Here is a 16,392-nt window from a genome sequence, read left to right as displayed (position 1 = left end):
ATTCTATTATAGTTTAACAGTGCGATTAATCGTGATTATTTTTTTTAATCTCTTGACAGCTGTAGTTTTTATGCAAGTCAAAAACAGTCTAGTATTATTACCTAGTACACTGTTAGTGATTAATGCAAATGGTTAATTAATTATCCTAATGGAAAACATTAGGAATGATAAAAACAAACTTTGCAACCTGATTAGAGCTAAACCAGTTTTAGTTGACAAATGCTTCGGTGTTATAGCATAAGATGACTAAGATAAGATTGTTTGTAATAAGGTTCAGAAATAAGTTGGAGCCATGGGATTGTATGGAAGCCATTTATCGAAACAACCTTGGAACACTGACTTCTCTTTCTTTTCAAAAGGTTGGAATAATCAGATAAGCCACCTTACAACATAGTGTTCAGGCTGAAAATATTAAGGAGTTTAAGAATTGCATTTATAAGCAATATGTCAACATATTAGAATACTGCTTGTTTTTGATGACTTAACAGCACTAAAATGTTTGAATTGTTTAGTTACATAGAGTCTAAAAACAATTAAGTATTTCAAAGTCTGTATCTACAATCTTAGGTATTTCCAAGGAACCTTCCTGCTGGTACCCAAGCACAATACAAAATAAAATGCTGTCAGAGGCCATAATAAAACTCCTGGTGTTTTTCTACTTTCCCCTTTGAAAAAGGGTGGATGAATTTAAGTAGAGCCAGATAACTCATTAGGACTCTTTTTGTGTAATTTTGCATAGTTTCAAAAGCTGATCCCAAAATTGTTGATGGTCGTTTTTCTTTTTTTTAAAGATACAATCCCTCCCCCCATTTTATGAAACAGGCAAAGAAGGCTACATTCCTTATTTTTCTAAATGTAGTGTTTAAAGCCAAACTGCATATTAGTTCGTCCAAGTCAGACATGTTTTTACTTTTTTAAAAAAACAAGTCCATGGTGACAGATTTAATTAATTGTAAAGTATGTTAAAATGATTGTTGCCAGATATTTTGGACACAGAATTAAATGTCTGCTAATGCAAAATCTGAACTTAATTATTAGTAAATTTCTCCTCCCTTATGTTCATTTTTTATATATTAGAAGACCATTTACATTTAAAATTTTTTCTGATATGAATAGCTAAATATTATATTGCATTACTTTCTTATATAGATAAAGGGGAGCTCTTTGTACCAACTTCCAGTTATTTCGAGATTGTCTACCTGAATCCAGATAAACCAGCAGTAATCCCTTGCAGAGTGACCATCCCATCAGCAAAAGTAACTCTGCACAGGGAGTTTCCAGCAGAAGAAATCAAAACAGATGGAACTAACATTATCTATGATGTGAGGAAGGGTTTTATCTATCAGCACCCCACCTCTGACCATATAGGAGTGGTCTATTGTAGAGCAGAATCACAGGGAGCACCTCAGATTTCCATCAAGTATCAATTACTGTATGTGGAAGGTAAGATGAATGATTTCCATAGATTTACATTCAAGCCCACTTCTCTTGCTGGAGTTGCTTATAGGGCAAGATTTCAAATGTGAATTTGAAAAAAAACCGAAACCCTAATTTTAATTATGGAATTTTGCAAATTGTCTGATTTTTTTAAAATAAAAATGTACTTTTCAAATTAAATCTGTTTGTAGAACATCTTGCCAGAATTTATGCTAATATAGGAAAGCATAAGGCTTATATTATTAAGTTAAAAACTAGGTGCACACTTGTAAACCATTTTATTGTGGCTGGATAGGAACCTGTGGTGCATAATAAATTCCAGCAGCAACTGGAGCTAAAGAGGATAATAGAGAATGTGGAAGAGCCAAGATAAATCAAAGCAAAACTTGTTAACATTTTTATTGATTTGGGACATTTATTTCCTGCCTCCCACCCACACCTTTCATTCAGTTCCTAGTGGTCCACCATCAACAACAATTGTGGCATCATCCAACAAAGCAGAAGGTGGTGACAACGTTAATGTTCTCTGTATAGTCCTTGGGGAACCAGACGTAGAAGTAGAATTCAGTTGGAAGTACCCAGGGGAAGAGGTAAGACACACAATTCTAACTTGGAAGTGCATTTTTTTTTCTTAATAAGAGTAAACTCTCATAATACAACATTTTAAATACCAGTCAGTGTTTTCTAGCTGGGGAAGGCAAGGTGGATCAGAGTGCATTGCTCAGCTCTAGCCACCAGCAAAGCAAGCACGTGCTTGGGGCGGCACAATTCCAGGGGCGGCGTCATTCCGGCCATCCTCTTTTTTGGCTTGGGAAGTTGCGCTCTCGGAGCTTGGGGCGGCAAAAAACCTAGAGCCGGCCCTGGTAGTAAGGTCATATTAGGAGGAAGCAACATACAATCTCGTTGATTTTCAGCCCATTTTCCTCAGTGAGGGCCCAAAGTTAGTTGTAGAAATGCTCTCTAACCTGAGAGCTGTATCTGGGATGGTAAAATCAAGCTGGTGAGGTATGATGGGAAACAGTGAACGCTTACCTGGTCACCAATTTCTCTCAAACAAGAAGTGATTTGTCCCTTGCTTAAGAAATTCTCTTGACGATGGCAGTCATCATTCTCCTTTGGGGAAAAATTATGATATGGTGAAGCATAGTTGCATCGAGAATTTTTTGCTGTTCTTTGTCTGTTGCATTGGATCATATCAAATGCTTCTGTGAGGAGCTACCACTGAAGAGCCATTTGGAAACTTTTGTGCTGTTGGTGGTGGTCGTGGTGGTTCTCACGTGGAGCCTATTACATGTTTGTGCCATTTACTGCGAGGTTCAATTCAACAAACTCACTCTGATCTCCGTAGTCCTAGCATTGGAGGATATTTATGTTATCAGTAAGTACTCTTCCCCTTCTGTACCACGCTGACAGTCGACAATAGCTTTACACTTGCAAACCTGCCCTTGGTTTGAACTTCAGGTGGCAGGATGTTCTGGCAGTAATTTCCTCCACTGGTCTCATCACCCTGGCCATGAGGTCCAAGAGTTAAACACAGTTGGTACATAATTGTAAACGATACTGATGCCTCTCTGGCACGATCATTATGTGATGAATTTAAGCTTCTATAGGGAAAAATAAAAGTTCTCCAAAGAAAACATCCTAAATATAAGCAGCTCCAGTGCTAGGCATAGTTTGCAGATTGACAAATACATGAATTTATCACTCTTGCTGTATATGGACGGTCGTGGTCAGCATGCATCCATCCATCTACTGCAACAAACAGTTTTGCTTACAGCGGTTATACTGGAACTGGAAGGGAACGATCCTGTAGTCAGTTTTCTGCCCAAGAAGAATGAATATGTGTCTCAGTAGCTCTGTGGTTTATGTTGCATTGAGGTTTACACTTCTAGCAAGGTTAACAATGTATCATATTGTCTTAGTCAAATATTTAGTAACTTTTGGCAAAGGAACTATTTTAAGTGCAACCTTTTTGAATTGTTTTCCTTGAATTCTTTCTTTCTTTCTTCTTTCGAGAACCACAGTTCCTACAACCTCCAGTGTTTTCAGGGCTAGGGCAGTTTAACAGTGTTCTTCCCATTATTTGATATTCACTGTGTTTTCTGTAAGAAAAAGCCACCAGAACTGTTGAGTTCCATCAGATCTCTCCTCCTACCGGCCTGCCCAGTTTCTGCAAAGCACAGAGGCTATTAAGAGACAGGGCATATTGAACTCAGATCAGGGGAGTTGAGAGAGGTTGTGAGGGCACAGAAAAGAAGTGGGGCTCAGCCCTGCTTCTCAGAGTCCTCATTTCTTCCACCTTCTCACAACTCTATGACTGCTGCCTCATGCATCTTTTATAAATAGGTACTGATCTATATTGAACTTTGTTGAATGGAGAGAAAGGGCAGAATGTGGAGGAGCAGGTGAGTGGGTGGAAGATGTGAAGGAATGGGGCTGGCTGGGGAAGGATACTGAGAGGATACTATCAACATCAATAGCTGTCCAGGCTGAGAAATAGCCAATAAAATAACTGGAAAATTCTTCCAAACTAAAACTTGATTGGATTTGAGTTAAGGTTGCCCTAGTATAAATCCAACAACTGAGGCATGTGAATGATGGCTGGCTTATCTGGTGTTTTCCTTGAATTTTTTGTAATTGTATTTGTGGAATTTGCACTTGGGCAACCTTAAGTGCTCATCAGCTCTTAAAACTTCTATCAGTTTATATTTCTCAGGGATGTAATATTTTTGCTGACAAGTAAGTAGGAGGTAGTTAATGAAGAGACTCTCAAGTAGGCTTGGAAGCATTAGATTTTTATCAGTAAATGTCAGTAGACGTTGATTTCACCATACACACTCAAACCGACAAAAATATTTCCATCAATAACAATTAAAATTTCCAGATAGGAAAAGTAAGAAATGCTGAGAACTTCTTAGGGTTTGATTTAACAATATTTACTTTGTATATTTTGACATGTGATATTGACAGTTTGCTTGTTAACGGTTATAGAGCTTTTTAACTCTTTGAATCTCAACACCTACTGTCATTAAATGTTTGAGATCCCCTCATTATCTGACTCCATAAATTCCCACAACTGTGAAAATTTAAAATCAATAACGACTAAAAAAAAAAGCTTAAAAATAAACATCGCTACTATCTGCTGAAATTATTAAAAAAAATCAAATTCTGCCAACCCTACTTACAGTATTTTCTAGCTGAGATTATTCATTTTGCAATGTTATTGCTGATGTAAGAATCTGCCAGTTAGCAGTTAACAGGTGACGTGCTCTTAACTAATAATTGATGACTGGCTTGATTGACTTGTTGAGAGTAGCCTGGATAACTGACTAGACAACTGCTTAGACACTAGACTGACTAGACAGCTTCTTAGACACTGGCTCCTCTTTCCTGTGCATAAGTGCAGATTGGACTCTCTTTGGCTAATGTACTGGTCTTTGCACACCATGACAGTTGGCTTTTAGCAGTTTTTCTCCTATTAAACTAATCTGAAGGTGAATATGATGTCCTGAGGTCCTGTATAAATAATCTTGGCATTTGTAAATGGCTACTAAATTAACACTAGAAAGAGACACTGTCTATTCTTAATCTATATGTGATACATCTTACTTTCCTTCCAAAGGTGCCTCACTCTTATGGAAGAGAGAACATACACTTTAAACATGTTTGGGTTTCATTTTCTTTACTTTTTGGCGTAAACATACTGCAGAGCTTGAAGATATTTTCATTTCCTACCAGGTTCATCCTGGTTGCTATTGTAGCACAAGCCAACATGGTTAAAGTTTAGTTTCCAGCATTGTGGATGCAAACAGAAAAAGCTATTGCTGTCTAGACAGTTACATTGTAATCCGACAGCAGGATATCGCTGCATTTAACACTCCCCCCCCGCCATAATTTGCTACCAGAGACTTGTGTTTTCAGTTCTTTACATCAGATTTTTCACATAAACATTTGGGTCAATTTCTGCCATGTCTCTAACCTCATTGGACAGTGGGGGTTGAGGTGAGAGTCAGGGGACACTGGCCTACAGAAAATGTCCTTTAACATTTTGATTTTTCAAGATAGAATTTTTCCCATGAAATCAGCCAAATGGCTTTCCAACTCTTACGTGGGAACAGGCATCTGAACATCCTTGCTTGCATTTTAGCTTGAATATTTCAGAAACAGCTTGATGGAGGGCAACACAATAACTCTTTTGGATGGTATAATACTGTGCTGCCTAGAAAGTTCTTGATGAATACGGTGTCAGCTGTAAAATTAACACAAGGGTCCTCTCTACACTACAGAAATGGTGGCAGTCCAACTATAATGTAACAGTTTTATCCTGTGTGGATAAAAAAAAATCCACAGCCACGTTAGGGAACCAAGCTTTCACCCTAGTAGATACCAAGTCTAAAACATGATTTTCTAAGATAGGTATTGTATCTGTTCACACAGGCATGGGAAAAGCATTAACATAAGTGGGCCACAACCATAATCTGACTGATATAAACGTGGCTGTTTTTGTAGTTTAGATAGGGCCGCAGTTGTAAATGTACTGGATCAGCCAAATAGTCTAGCACAAGAGGGTACAGGTGGCTGTGTTAACACTTAAAATGAAGGCATGAATGCAGAGGGAGAATGTGCAGTTTGGTTGTGGCTTCAAGAGGGGACAAGATTAAACTCAAAGTGAATTTAAAACAGGGATTTCTAAATGGAAAAGCTAAAATGAATACAACAGTAGTGATCAACCTTGCCTGTAGCTTTTATTTTAGGAAAATTGCTGTAATGGCTGCTAACCACCCTCAGCTTCCTCACTTAATTAATCTGACTTTCAGACTAGATTCATATGTCTGAGCATGTGTTTTGGATTTTGAAATGAAATACTGTTAATATACTGTCACTAAATAGCGTTTGCAGAATTATACATCATCATTTCCTTATGTGGGTGTTTTAAAAACAGTATGAAAGGCCTGTGATTATCCAAGATTCTTGGAGGCTGATCAACAGAGGAATTGGGCATACCACAAGAATCTCCAAGAGTGTTATTGCCATTGAAGATTTTGAAACCATTGATGCTGGCAACTATATTTGTACAGCTCAGAACCTACGAGGACAAACCACAGTAGCCACCCGTGTTGAACTGACCTGATATGTGGAGTCTGTGGACACAGAATGAACAAACAGTATGTTATTGGACACATTAACCCTTTAGTTTCTTTTTATGAATTCTGAGGTGGAGGTTTCTGCCAATATCTCTCTCCTCATGTCCTTACATTCCACTTCCATTAGAGAGCAGAGATCCTAATGCTTAGCAATACTCAGGAGAATTGGGTTGAAACCCATGTATTAAACCTTTGTAGCCTGATTATGCATGTGGCTCCCAAGTGCTCCTAATACAGTGATAAATCTTTGGCAGGGAGAGTCTATATACAAATAACTTTTATGTTAGGTAAATATAACCACTATTAAAATGTTGATTGTGCATTATTTTCATGAATGCTGACAGGAGGATATAAAATAACTTTTTAAGTAGACCCACCAGCATAGATATATTTTCTTCTTTGTCATGGTGGTGATTTTAACACTTTGTACATGTAAAAATATTAAATTTCTACTTGTTATAGAAAATTAGTCAACAGTGATTACTCTTCTCTGGTTTGGTAGACCTTGATTAAATTTCTTTACTGAATATTGACAAAGTTGTATAAGTGTGTGGTTTTACTGTTTACTGTCATACCTGAGAGATGGTTAGGATTGAGTACATGCTAACTTTAAATTGTGATAGCACTGAGCATTTTTTAAAGGGAGGTACTTTTAAAAAAAATTATAGTTAACAGGTAAGATATTTTGCATTTTTGTCTTAGGGTATTTCCAATTGTATATCTTGCTCTTGCTCTTATGTAGTTAATTTTAAAATGCCTGCCCTCTTTAGCATGGGAGTTTAACTATTGCTACATAGTAGAGATATGACTTGGCATTTATAAGCAATCTTTCACAGGAGAAGATAAGCAGAACATATTGATTTACAGTACTGATTGAGAAAAGATCCTGTATCAGCCAGGTTGGTAACTACCTTGACTGTATTAAGTGAATTTACTCCAATCTTAGTATAAATGAAAATGAAACACCTGAATCAAAAATGTAAACAATCTGTAGACTTGTGTAATTTAGTAGAGAGAGAAACAGCTAAGCTTCTCCCTATGGAATGAGTTGCCAAAAAGCAGGTTGTGTAATAGAAAAAGGAAAACAACCACAGTTAGGTTATTAAATTAAGAAATTGGTTGTCCCATCATAATCAACACTGATGGTTATGATGATGATCAAGAGTGACATTTCAATAGCTGGTGCCTTCCTGAGAGCCCACACAGACTGATATAAAGCTACAAACCACCGATACAAGAACAACCCAGTAACATAACTGATTACAGCTGATCAGGATTAACCAAGAATTGCATTAAACAAACAGCATTTACATCAACAAGAATATAATTGTTTGTACAGTGGAAAAGCCCTCTCCTTAACAAGGAATAAAAATCATCACTATAGGATAATTAAGAACAGATTAAGTCAGAGGGAAGGATAGGACATTTCAGTTAAGCAATAGTGCTTTGCTTTTTTCAATCAATGAATGGCAGGAAGGAAACCCTCAACTGCCTGAAGAAGAAGAGCTGTGTGTAAACTCCAAAGCATGTCTCTTTCACCAACAGAAGTTGGTCCAATAAAAGAGATGATCTCACCCCCCTTGTCTCTTTAGTAACATTTATGGCTACTGCCATCTTGGGAGAATAGTCACACCTGTAAATTGGACATTAATATTACAAACAAAATCCCATTTAACTACAAAAATGGGACCGTACAACTCAATTCACCATCTCATAGAGGATAGTGCATAAGGGATATCCACCCAAGGGAGAATATCATAAAGAAAAGGCAAAACAATAAGATGCATCATCTCATCAGAAATGCTAGTTTGTAATCTTCATTCAGATCAGCTAGTAACATAAGTCTTAATTAAATGCACCACTGCCCCATCCCCTTTTCTAGGGGAAGGGAGCTGTTCGATTAACTGGCAGGGGAAAGATAACCCCCTGCCCTGAGACCTTCTGGGCACCCCTCTCAGAAATGCAGTTGGAGTTCATGGCCAGGTGTGGAGGGGGAAAGAATCCTCTGTGTCTTGGTGCCATAGGCTAAGCTGTGTGGATGGAGGGAGAGTTGATTGCCTTTTGTGTGCATGCCCTTCCTGTGTGTTTGAAGTGCTCAGGGCAGGCAGCAGCCATGCTACTGTGACTGTGGACCCATGCGTCCATCCCCACAGTGGATGTATAGGTTGAACCGTGTTCCAAAACTTCTGTGGGTCTGAGCCATTTTTAGCATCAGGAAATAATTTTCCCTCAGCAAGATTAACAAGCTACCTAGGGGGCTTATCCCACCACTTTCCTTGAGGCCTATGTTTAGGTTAGTAAGGAGCTATGACAGGATTTAGCAGCTGTATCTGTGTTTGCTTGTAATTTCATTGCAACTTGCTGCCTATATCCAGCCTGGATGGACCCATAAGCTTGGAGGCGGGGAATGGAATAGCTTCACTCTGCAAAGACATAAGGTATGTCTACACTACAAGCTTTGGCTGTGCTTTCCAGCTTATGTAGACGTACTCGTGCCAGCTCTCATCGGATGTAGAGTGTAAAAATGGTAGCATAGGTATGGTAGCATGGACTTGCTGCCCTAACTATGTACCTACAGGGTCCAGGTGAGTTTGTCAGAGCAGCTAACCCATACTGCTACTGACCATGTGACAGTGGCTATGCTACTATGTGTAGGGTGCTAGCTCAGATGAGAGCTAGTGTGTGTACGTGTACCCCAGCCTTCCCGTGTGCCCTCATTTCCCTTTGTGTGCAGAGGGTAAGAGAGGATTCAGAGGTGGGCTGAACCCTAAGGCTTAGACCTGAATATTGGTTATTTGGCATAGAGAACATTGGTTGCACTGCACCCCAATAAATCTGTTTCTTGTGGGTGTGGGGTGGGAGAAGGAGTTAAAGTTTCAGCTTCTGCTTTTAAAATCCACCCAAGTCTTCATTCTCCTCTGTTCTGATTGTTCTGATCAATGAAAAATCCTGTACCTTTCCCTCTGATGAACGCTAGGGGTGTCCACCTTTTTCAGTTCAAAGTAGTTTCAGTAGCTCCAAAACTTGTCATTAGATAACTCATTTCCTTAAAATGTCTAGCAAGTGAGACAGCATCATCTATCCTAAATCGACTTTTGTTCAGTAACACATTGAATGGTGTGGGAGCACCACCTCCCTTAGGTGACAGTTCTCAAGGCAATAAGAAATAAGATGCAAATCCTCAAACACAGCAGCTGTATGGTTATCTAAGTAAGAGCTCTATAGCAACTTCCAGAGGAGGAGCTTAAATTGCTGGGCCATAGTGGTGAATTAAGCCTGACACACCTTTTTTGGGAAGTAAATGCATTCTCCATTTTAACGGCTAGGAAAGGTGAGGCATGGAGGGCCTAATTTTTCTCTCTCATCCTGAGAGGTGTCGCACTGAGATGAATAGAATTACAGTTGTGTAAAGGAGAAGAGAATCAATCACCTCTCCAGAATTAAATAAGTAATTTGTCCTAGAACAAACATCCCCAACTCTGCCAGCATGTTACTGCTTCCAGTCCTATGCCTCAACCACAAGACAATTTGTTCTTCCCACTCTTTATCAGATGTGCATTTGCTGCAAGTAAAGAGCAAATATGTTCTGAAAAAAGCTGAGAGGGGAAAAAAAGATAAAATGATGTCACACTTAATAGTGCTTGGTGCTTTTCTAAGATGCGTATCCGTCCTAGAGAAGAGATTAGACAATAGTGCAGCAGCTGTCCAAGGTAGTCTCTCTCTCTTTAATAAGTTTGACTTTCTGGTGCTGTTCTGTTAGGTTTCAACAGATCATTTTTATCCAGTGCAGCCCTAGATGATTTCCTGGCTTGCCATACAGCAACTGTAGTTTTAAATGCCAACATTTATCATCCACTGACACACTGTGTCTGTCTGCATTATGTGATACTCAAGGCTGAAATGTCTGTGGTTGGTCAGAGAAACTCAGGCACCTGAAGTGTTTCTGAACACCAAAGTCTTCACTTAGCGTAGGTGATACTCCTCATGACAACAGTAAGCAATGTAAGGAAATGATTAATTTTCTTAGTTTTGGGTTTTGTCACATCTACTAATGACAAATATTTTATTTTAAACAGAGAAAAATTTTAGGGGTGATGTCACCCAACTATTGTCATGAAGATTACAAAACATTTGATGTTGATGAATATCATTGTAATTTCCTGTGTTGAGAATTTTCATTATGGGGGTAGCAGGCAGACAACCTAAGCACAGAAGTTGCTAATGCTTTCAATTATAAAAGATTGAGAGGGTGCAATACTTGCAGTAGGCTTTTGAAATTCAGCAAGAGGCGAGCTCTAGTGCTAGATAAATACTTTTTGTTTTAAATCCATGCAGTTCCATTTAGCTGAGGTACCATATTCCTGCTATTGCCAACTTTTTCCTGAGAAATGCAAGGCACTTGCCACAGATAATTGCATGAGCATGCTAAAGTTCTGGACCCACACCACTGCTGTTGCAGCCCACTCATTGGGAATACCAGGGAGTTGCCAGAGCAGCAGCACAAGACCTAACACACGGCCTTAGCAGTCCATCACCCCTTCTGAGGACATTATAAGAAGGCAGCAACCTGCCTCTCATACTCAAGGGTGGAGAGATCAAGAGTCCTTCTACCCACTGGACTTAACACATGGTGCTAGTATTCCATCTGCCCCTACATAATGGGCTTCTGTACTATGGTGCTAAATCCTGCTGATGCATTTTTTGGTGGGTGGGAAGAGGAGGTGTTAGTTGTAACATAGAACATTAGCATCTTTAAAAAAAAAAATCCCTAACAAGGGGAGATTTAATGCAATTAAAAGATTTTTGGGTGCAAAAAAACCTCAAAACTTGGACCATGAGCAGCCTAAATTCTGGCATTTCATTTGTGTGGCTGTAGTATATTATGTGATCACAAACTATTTTTTACATAGTTTTTTTTACATATGCCTTATTCAGCATACAGGTTGGCTGCATGATGAAGAATTGTTTATTTTTGTGGCATCACTACAACTGTAGTGTGAAGATACCATCCCTGTGTAAGTATTTCACATACTGCAGTATGTGTCTAACAAATCGGAGAGAAACCTATGATGTAAATGTTGCAAAGAATGGCTTTATATTTGAGACAAAGCCAGTCTTATTTTTACTTCTGGAATTTTCTCAGATGTGAAGCTATAGTACTTAATAGTCTTGGTAAGTGGTAAAACGTGACTCTGATCACCTGAGGAAGACTTCACTTCAAGCATTAGATTGAGAGGATGGTTATTACAGAGTATGCTAAAGTTTTGATTGCTCTGGCTTTATTCATAGAGTATATCAATAGATGGCAATTATTTTAGATTGTAAGTTCAATCATGTAGCTGATTTTTAGAATGGAATTTTTGCAAGTTTTTTTCATTTTATTTTTATCCAATTGTTTTGACAAATTATGATGAGCAACAGTGCAGTGACCGCTCATCAGGAAACATTCAAGTTCCATGCATCTGACCAGATTGAAGTGTGGACTTATTAGCTACAGTGTACATTTTTCCTCCCTTTTTTTCTACAGTAGTCTGATTCCTATTTAACACAGCACAGTCAAATTTTCACAACTGGCTTACTGACTGGAAAGATGAAGTTTCATTTTTAAAAGGGGCTTGGCATTGAGACCTACTGTAAAGGAGGAGGGAAGGAGCCTCTCAAAATTCAAGTACATACATTTTCCCCTGTAAACTGTTCTCTGGAGCACATTGAACTCTAATGATGTAAGGAATGTTTTTGAAACTAAGCTTCACATAATGTTTTACTCGTTTGCCTCTCAAGTTGCCAAGGCTAATTGTTTTCCAATAAAGCAAAAACTACTGTCACCTGAGAAGGAACACTGTCAAAGCTAGGGTTCTGGGCTACATTCACTTATGAAAGAGGCTTCTAGTATTCATGCTTGTAATTTTTTGCCTTTAAAGTTACTGGACTGGAGACAGTACATTAAAGCTGGGTCATCCTCTTTGGGGATCAAACCTGAGACCTCTGGATCTTAACACATGAGCCTCTACTGCCTACACTAAAAGATCTTTTCTCTCTTGGCCAAGGCTGTGATAGGCTTATCAAGCTCCAGTTGGCCTAGCCAGCAGTCACTCTGTCCCCCTCTGAACAGGCATAGTTTACAACAGATGCAGGAAGCGTTAAGTTCTTTTCTGGCTAACAGCCAGATAGGACTGACTCTAAAAAGAAAGGTTAGTCCTTTCTAGGATCTGCAGTTTGATTTTTAAAAGCTATAGATACAAAACTTTCCCACCTCTTCATAACAGAGAGGAATAAGAACATGAAATTGTTTTTAAACCATTACATTTTTGAGACTGCCTCCTGCATTGTTGCCTAGCCTTTTAGGGTAAAAGTGGGGAGAAGTCAAAACAAAGGTGGTGGGCCATTAACTGATGTCTGTATAGTTATGTATGGCAAGGTTTTTTCCCTATGTGAGAACTATTAAGCTATTTCTTAAATTGAATGTAAGCACACCAACCCACAAACTTTACAATTAGCTCAAGTCAAAGTTATCTTTCTAAACGTCAACTAAAATCTCCAGTCCGCTTCCCTCTCCCTGTCATGAAATCCCTCACATGAACCATGGTGCATTCTGAAGCCACTTGCTAGAATGACCAGAGATAGCAAAGTCTTTGGCGGCTATTAATCTGTTATCCAAGGAGTTTGAGAAAAGTCATGAAATGAAACAGATCGCTAGACTTTAAATACCCCTGCTCTTGAGAAAGTAAAATAGATCAATTTCTGAATGAGTTATTAAAAGTAAATGCTTTGGTAAGGCTAGAAGGGCTCCTTAAACACACAATGGTTATCACTGGAAATCAACATTTGCCTATACACAGAATGTGAGAGACACCACTTACCCTTTGAATGTAACTACTTCCAGCTAAGCTAGAAAAATAGGGACCTAATGTGGTTCTTAACCAATAATGCTTGAAAAAGAGTTAAGTTCTTCATGGATAAATTATGTACCCTGGCTATTTTTAGAGGTGTATCTTAGTGTACATATGTTCAACCTGAAACTGAATAATCAGGATTCTCCTGGATCCAATAATCATCTACAGACTACACAAGCAAAACTCAGTTTGATATTCTGAGTTCTGTAGGGCTGGGATAAAAAATTTAATAAGTTATCTGAACACTGATGAAAGCTCTTCTACACATGAAGGGACAAAACCATTGTAAAGTTTCAGTATTTCAACTGTTAACAACTACTTAAGCCCTTGGACAACTTTCCTTCTTAGTTTCAGGTTTTCTAGACTTACACAAGCAGAAAGTCAAACGAGTAAAAAAAATTTATTTTTAAACACTCATCTCAAATATACATGATCCAATTTCCTTAACCTTATCAAAGCAAAGAATGCTCTAAGAAATACTTTTAAGCCAAGTTTCAGCCCACAGCAGATTTTTACAGTTAAGTTTAAATCTGTGGAAAACAGTGTTTATAATTGCTGACACCACTTGAACTACAGTGGCATGTACAGTGCCTTGTACAGTGCCTTAAATGGGATAAAAAGAGGCAAATTAAGTAAAATGTTCCCGGAGTCAGATTTCACTTGTACATTGCGTAGATTAAATTTAATTACAAGCCTGAATATATTACAATTTCATAGTTACAGAATGAGCACTGCTATAACTTTGTACACCCATGCACTTTCTGAAATGCCAGTGTTTTCATATCCTAGATGAAATGTTTGGTTTGAAATGCTTTTCAAGTTTCGTTTCCCTTCCCCTCCCATCCACTGGACTTCCTTTCCCAGTCTGCTGGAAAAATACAGTGAAGCACAAGATTTACCTTATTGCTAACACTGTTGACAGTAGAATATTCCTGGTTTAAAAACAACCCCCAATCAGAAGCAGAGACAACATTCTGTAACCATAACTAGAAGTTGAAACTGTACTTACAAAACAGGATACATGGGATTTTTAAAAGAAGTGCAGACCAAAACAGTAACAAGACCAGAGATGCACTGTGACTACCTTAATTTGAAACATAGTGTAAAATGTTACATCCATCTTCAGCAACACAGACATGTTTGTTTTAACTTAAGGGGAAACTTCCTCCAAGTGAAATTGGGAAACATTGGAGAGGTGAGCTGTGGAACCACATGTTGTTCTTCCCACCCCTCCATACAGTTATATTGGTAACACTGCTGAAAGTTAAAATAAGGGCACAACATTTAAAAAACAAAACTTCATCAAAATCAGAGAAATGGTATCAGTTGCTTTTAAGACTTTTTTGAAGCTTGCTACAGTTCTCATTCCCCTTTCAAAGAATGTTTTGTCATCCTACTTATTTTTCCCTTTTTGGCTTTCAAATCCTGTCTTCAATTAGATCAGGACCCTCCTCTTCTCTACAGGTGGCCTTTGAAATTACCGGGCTTTTCTCAGGAAGTAATGATTGCTTGTTTGGGTGTTTGTTTTCAGCAGACAAGGGGATTGGGTCTGGTTGCATGTCCGCAGTATGGGGGTTTAATGCTAAATCTAGTCATTTTAATGTTTTGACCTCTGATTATAGTAGAGTTGCAGAGATTGTCAATTTCAATGTTCCAGAATTACCACCTTACTTCCCCACTTCTGTTTTTGCAAAAAGTGTTCTAAACGTGACTGTATCCTGAAAAAATGCAACGCTGCCATCTTCATAGACTGTGATACCACTACAAGTGCTGCATACGAATGGGAAAGCTAAAAAGTCAGGCAGTATGGCTGCAGCGTCAACTCCGGTGATCAGACTGACTGTTTTAGGAAAAAAACTCAATTGCACTATAAAGGTAGGTAGAGACACTGACAAGTCAACAGATAAAACATTTCCTGCCATCCTCTTACTAAACAGAAGCAGAAAGATGAGGTGGAAACTAGCCTATAATACAAGTGGTAGTTTCTCCTCAACCGCAGTTAAGGGTAACCTTTTATAAAACATGCATATTGACAACATTATTAATTAAGTACATGTCAATGTATATTCTTTAGGTTTTGTCCTTTATTACATACACAGCAAAGAAGGCAGCATCTCTCTCTCACACACACACAGTGTGTTACATCCACTTCATTCACACCACACATCCACAGTCTCCTCTGTGATAAGGAACACATTATAGAGGTTGTGGTCTTTATCTATAAGCCCCTGAGCTTTTTTCTTAGAGTTAGGTGAAAAAGGCAATGAACAAGATTTCCCTTGCTCTGTAAGTGCTTTGTGCAACAATGTCTATAGTCATTACTGAAGTCTTTTTTGGAGGAGAAATATAAAGTCTTACTCCCATATTAGAACAATTTTCCACACCAATAATTCCAGTTATAATTCAGTCATCACACTCAGCTAATATAGCTCTTGCTCCCATGATTGGAGTTAGGATCAGTTCTGCAGATCACAAGTGAAATGCTTTTATGTAGTCTCCCCCTCATTTCAAAAGATGTCATCTTGGTGCTACTGTAGGAGCAGAGAAGGAGCCAGAATTCCTTGGTGACTGAGAAGGCATTGGTGGAGAACTAGGTGACACTTTCTTAGGGCTGCACAGGTCCCCATTATGTAGCTTCCATAGAAGTTCTTCATTTTCCATTGATAGACGTTTATTTACTTTTGATTCTTTCTCTAGAGACTCCTGTAAAACTGCCTGCTCTGTGGAAAGTTGCCTGAAAAAATAATTGTAAGTAAGTGGACATGATTCAGTTTGAAAGTTAGAGCGTCTTACATAATTTTAAAAGAATTAAAAAATATACACATTCCTTATCAGGATTTAGTGCATTTGTTCTCAAGAAGTAATAGCTGGGTTCTACAGGCTTGCCCTCACTGCATTGTGAGCTGGAGCTATAACTT

General features: G+C 38.5%; 2 protein-coding genes across 9 annotated transcripts in view; one reads left to right on the top strand and one right to left on the bottom strand.

The window, feature by feature from the left end:
• PDGFRL (platelet derived growth factor receptor like) overlaps positions 1-7,110 on the top strand; it is a 51,692-nt gene extending 44,582 nt beyond the window's left edge. For both annotated transcript variants that reach the window (XM_037897683.2, XM_027825124.3), the window contains exons 4-6: positions 1,150-1,443; positions 1,888-2,027; positions 6,380-7,110. In XM_037897683.2, the coding sequence (XP_037753611.1) occupies positions 1,150-1,443; positions 1,888-2,027; positions 6,380-6,568 (623 nt within the window). In that variant the 3' untranslated portion in view covers positions 6,569-7,110. The remainder of the gene's footprint in view (positions 1-1,149; positions 1,444-1,887; positions 2,028-6,379) is intronic.
• Positions 7,111-13,855: 6,745 nt separating this feature from the next.
• Positions 13,856-16,392, bottom strand: part of MTUS1 (microtubule associated scaffold protein 1) — a 185,784-nt gene continuing 183,247 nt past the window's right edge. For all 7 annotated transcript variants that reach the window (XM_043546155.1, XM_037897680.2, XM_043546157.1 and 4 more), the window contains one exon: positions 13,856-16,208. In XM_043546155.1, coding sequence (XP_043402090.1) covers positions 15,992-16,208 — 217 coding nt within the window. In that variant the 3' untranslated portion in view covers positions 13,856-15,991. The remainder of the gene's footprint in view (positions 16,209-16,392) is intronic.

Source organism: Chelonia mydas, chromosome 4 (genome assembly GCF_015237465.2).
Source record: "Chelonia mydas isolate rCheMyd1 chromosome 4, rCheMyd1.pri.v2, whole genome shotgun sequence".
NCBI lineage: Eukaryota > Metazoa > Chordata > Testudines > Cheloniidae > Chelonia > Chelonia mydas.
This window is presented reverse-complemented; position numbering and strand designations above follow the sequence as displayed.